General features: G+C 43.1%; 1 protein-coding gene across 1 annotated transcript; it reads left to right on the forward strand.

Moving 5' to 3' along the window:
* Nucleotides 1–488: 488 nt before the first annotated feature.
* LOC117307366 (extensin-like) lies at nt 489–3,015 on the forward strand. Its single transcript, XM_033792099.1, has 3 exons — nt 489–604; nt 1,027–1,180; nt 2,236–3,015. Exons 1-3 carry the CDS (start codon nt 489–491, stop codon nt 3,013–3,015), a joined length of 1,050 nt encoding a protein of 349 aa, XP_033647990.1.
* Nucleotides 3,016–4,992: the final 1,977 nt, after the last annotated feature.

The following is a 4,992-nucleotide window of genomic DNA, read 5'->3' on the forward strand; positions in this document are numbered from 1 at the left end:
ACCCCATGCTAAAAAGAACAAGGGAATGTCTAAACCTCTACACTCCAGTGAACCTAATCAATGACAACCTCACAGGAACTTTTAACAGTAGCCTGAACTTAAAGGTACATTGCTATATACAAATATATACAACAAAAAGTCAGAATTTTTGTGACACGCGCACACGCCAAAATTCCCGCTAACCTGTAAAATATGCTTGACATAATCACAGAATTCCCTGCTTCCGTAAAGGCTGATATTTGCTTACGGTAAGCAAAGCCATAAAATTGGGCCAATCAGAGCTTGAGAAGCCCCTGCTCTTGACCACAACGTGCCACAGTGCATAATAATGATGCTTTAACGAGTTTCTTTCTCTCAATATCAGGTTGTAGTTGGATGTCAAGATACGTCGCTTTCCTCTATCACAGACTACCCAATTCATTTGGAATACAACACGGATCACGCCGTGCCTCGCTGGACTCTCCTAAAGCCCAGCTGTCTGCCTGATGATGGGGACAAGTAGATGTAATCCCAGAGTGTACGGCGGAGGAAGCGTCTTCACTGCTAGTCAGCATGGTGTGTGGAAGAGAATGATGTATGCTCTACCGCTGCAAACAGTTTCAAGGTAGGTTGATGTTGATTCTCTAGCCCTCATCTCTATCTCGGGTTCCAAAGCTTAGTGCCAGAATCTGTGCAAGAGAAGTGAAGTTTGCAGGGCATTGCTATCGCCACCCTGAGCTTCCAGCCAGCAAGCTTGTCCTCTGGGAGCCAAGCAAGGTCAAGCTCAAAGAGGTCGAGGTCACCTCACTTATACTTAAGAAGGGACACAGGATTTTTGACAGCTGGGGAAATATCTACATGCATGAGGGACATGAAGATCTGGGGAACAACTCAGCTGTAACATTATTGACTGAGGACACCATTCAAAATAAAAGAAGCACAGTCATTAATAAGTACATAAAGCTAGTTAACCATGTACTGTGTGTAATGTTCTTTATTTTGCCACCATCTTGACATGCAATTGTCTTTGAACTTGTTCTCTTGCAGCTCTACCCAGTTCCGATGGATCCAACATTCTGCTGGTCATATGGCCCCAATGTGGTCCATCGATGATGTGTACATAGGCATTAGATGTCCCAATATATGCAATGGACATGGAGCATGTGGGTCTGACGGGCGATGTCAATGTGACCAGAAGTATGTAGGTAAGTATCCATGTAATGGTCAAAGGTCAAAATGCGCAAAAACATTACATATATAGATTTTGCAAAAACATTGTATTTTTTTGCATGAAAATGCTCGGTGATAAAACACAGTTTCTTGATTTCTATTGTTTTGTGTGTCCATCCAGATTATTTTAAGCGAGGTATGACATTTGTCACAATTTTCAATTAGCGTGTAGTATAATTGCTATTGTAGGAGCTACAACAGACATGATGATACACAGTTGTCAGTTATTTGGTTTTAAGTTACAGTGACATGTGATATCTTAAATTGTATTCTCCATCGCATCCATACTTTCTCCTCCATTCTCCTTAACTGAACCATCCTTTATTGAGCTGAGTAGCTCATACTTGTTGCACAGGCTGATAATACTCCCCAGGGAACTGAGATGCTTGGAAGCACTTTGTGGTGCCCTTCTGGTGTAAAAAGCACTTTATTAAAACTAGTTATTATTTCTTTATTTCTTTGATTGTTATCCCACCCCCCTCAAGAAATATCAAATTCTAAAAGAAATGGAGATATAACCATATAATAACGCCCCAGATTGCAGAGTAGAGCTTTTGAAACTAAAAATATATGTTAATATTTGGGCTTCATGCTTGCAGGTTTTCGAGTTTGAATGCTTTCGCGCTTTGTGCTCAGAGTTAAAAAAAAAAATCTGAACAGCGTATTCCATCCCTGGGGCTGATTTCACTAATGCTTTGCGATCATCACCGAAATCCATCGCTAAATCCAAAATCGATGGCAACTTAACAATGGATTTTTGATAGCGATTTCACTCAAACTTAGCGATGAGAACACTCATCGCAAAGTTTTAGTTAGCGATGATAATCTTGCGATGACTCGTTAGTGGTCGCAAACTAAAAGTTTGTGGCAAACTTATGATACATTGCGCCATCATTATGTGCTTAGTTATAGTAGTGTACGGCTTGACATATAATTTGTCTGTGATTAAGGGTAAAATTGCGCTACATTTAGTCTTGCGGTCTTTTACCTTGGAGACTCAGATTGCCGATGACAACTATCACCCAGATTGCCGATGACAACTATCACCCCTCACCCTCACCCACCACCCTCACCCTCACCCACCACCCTCACCCTCACCCACCACCCTCACCCACCACCCTCACCCACCACCCTCACCCACCACCCTCACCCCTCACCCACAACCCACCCTCACCCATAACCCTCACTCACCACCCACCACCTTCACCCTCACCCTCACCCACCACCCTCACCCACCACCCTCACCGACCACCCTCACCCACCACCCTCACCCACCACCCTCACCCACCACCCTCACCCACCACCCTCACCGACCACCCTCACCCACCACCCTCACCCACCACCCTCACCCACCACCCTCACCCACCACCCTCACCCACCACCCTCACCCACCACCCTCACCCACCACCCACCACCCTCACCCACCACCCACCACCCTCACCCACCACCCACCACCCTCACCCACCACCCACCACCCTCACCCACCACCCACCACCCTCACCCACCACCCACCACCCTCACCCACCACCCTCACCCTCACCCACCACCCTCACCCTCACCCACCACCCTCACCCTCACCCACCACCCGCACCCTCACCCACCACCCGCACCCTCACCCACCACCCGCACCCTCACCCACCACCCGCACCCTCACCCACCACCCGCACCCTCACCCACCACCCACACCCACCACCCACCACCCGCACCCACCACCCACCACCCACCACCCTCACCCACCACCCGCACCCTCACCCACCACCCGCACCCTCACCCCGCACCCTCACCCACCACACCTTTTTTCGTTAATGAAAAGATTAAACAACAATTCATTTTTACTCATGATATCAAAATTGCAAGCTTTAATACCTCTGGCAGAGTCTGCTGATTTTGTGTAGAAAATGCAAGGTTTACCCCATTGTTTTGTTTTTAAACTGACTTTTTCCCCGTCATGATTGTGTAAACACAATTAAGGGTTTATCGTATATGGTTTTGAGTATAAGTCAAAGCTAACCAAGTATGACTTGAGGAAAACCTGCATAAGGTTTAACCCATGTGATTCTGTGGTTAAATTGAAGCGCTTTTCCCTTGAGGAGTTTAGTGAAAACTGCAAGGTTGGACCCTTTTGTGATTTTTATAACAATACAACATTCAATAAAAGCAGCTAGGTTGAAAACATACACCAAGTATTACACTAATATTTTTGCTGTTTGGGGTTGCTTTTTTTTTTTTTTTTTTTCCAAAGTAGAAAGTTGTTAGATAACTTTATTTCATTTTAAATGTTATATATTTCTACCATTTCTTAAACTAATTTTAAAACGGAAGTATTTCACTTTCAATTAATCAAACCAATCTATTTTCATAAAACATTTAAACATGGACTATAACGGTACTCCTACTTTAAAATCACTATCAGAACTTGTTTATGTTGTGTTCAGCTATCAATTCATTGTTGTGGTCATGTTTTTCTCCAAATACTTTTGCTACAATTTGACCGAAAAAATTTGACCTCGATTCTTCGATTTTGAAATTTCCCGCCCTGTACTGGTTCCCGGCTATTAAACCAACACTGAAATCCAAGCGGATTTGTAAACCAGCGGACGTCATGAACGCAGTCAAAAAATTGTGACGTATTACCCATGAAGCAACGAGAGTAAACAAAGATTACGCCATGTTACTGCGTGTGTTGTGTATGCGTTTTCATCCACACTAGTACAGGCGTGCGTGTGTGCTACGAAGCTTGTTGTTTCTAGTGTATCAGCTATAAATACTGCCGACTATTTGGTTGTTTGTGGATGCACTTGTAGTTTCAAAGTTCTACCACCAGGCCCCAGCCAGTGCTGCTTGTGCATGCTACGAGTAGAGGGGTCCCTCTGCCGTGGCCCTGGTCGCAAGTGGCCGTGGAACAGCAAAAGAATCAAGTGGCATTACAGAAAAGAGAGGGAGAAAAGCCTGGTAAGTACTTGTTAATAATCTTTAAAAAATCTACTACTGAGAAACTATCTCCATTATTAATTCAGGCCCAATACATGTACATGTATTTGTAATAAGAAAAATAGTAAACAATCTCTACCCTTTTCATGCAAGGAACAATCATCTTGTCAAATGACACGATGTGCATGCTCTGAATCTGACCCGACTACCATAAAATATCACCATAGTGTATTGACTCTGTTGAGTGATGAATCCATGTAGCCACCCAAGTGCTTTTGGCATGTTTATGCCCTGGTTTACATTTTCTGGCATGTTCATGCTCAACCATGTGTGAACACTATATTAATCCATTTAAAAAGTTGATTGTTACAGTTAACAGTTTATTGGCCTCGCTGACATGTATTTATATTGGTCTATACTGGATTGCTGGACATTGTTTTTGCCAAAGCTGCCTAAGAATTGTTCGCTTTTTTTTTTTTTAAGGCACAGCTCAAAAATATGTTCAAACTCCCATCCATATAATTGCCCATCCATGGTCATTCAGATTTTTTTCTCTCCTAATTCAGGAATTACCAATTCCAGAGAAGTTTAGTGTGAAGTTTTCCTATAGCTGTGTTTATTGGCTTGGCACGGTTAATTACATGGAGTGTTTACTATATTTGCATTTGTAAAATAAGGCCAGTTCTTTTTCAGCACTAGTTTTTTTATTTATTTATTTATTTTTTGTTTTTATATTTTTTTGTACAGAAATAACTTGCAGCTCTACACTACAATGAGAATGCAGGACGAAGACAATGCAGGACGGAGACATGCTAGCCAGAACTAGAAATGGAGACCTAAGATTCTCAATAG

Source organism: Asterias rubens, chromosome 2 (assembly GCF_902459465.1).
Source record: "Asterias rubens chromosome 2, eAstRub1.3, whole genome shotgun sequence".
NCBI lineage: Eukaryota > Metazoa > Echinodermata > Asteroidea > Forcipulatida > Asteriidae > Asterias > Asterias rubens.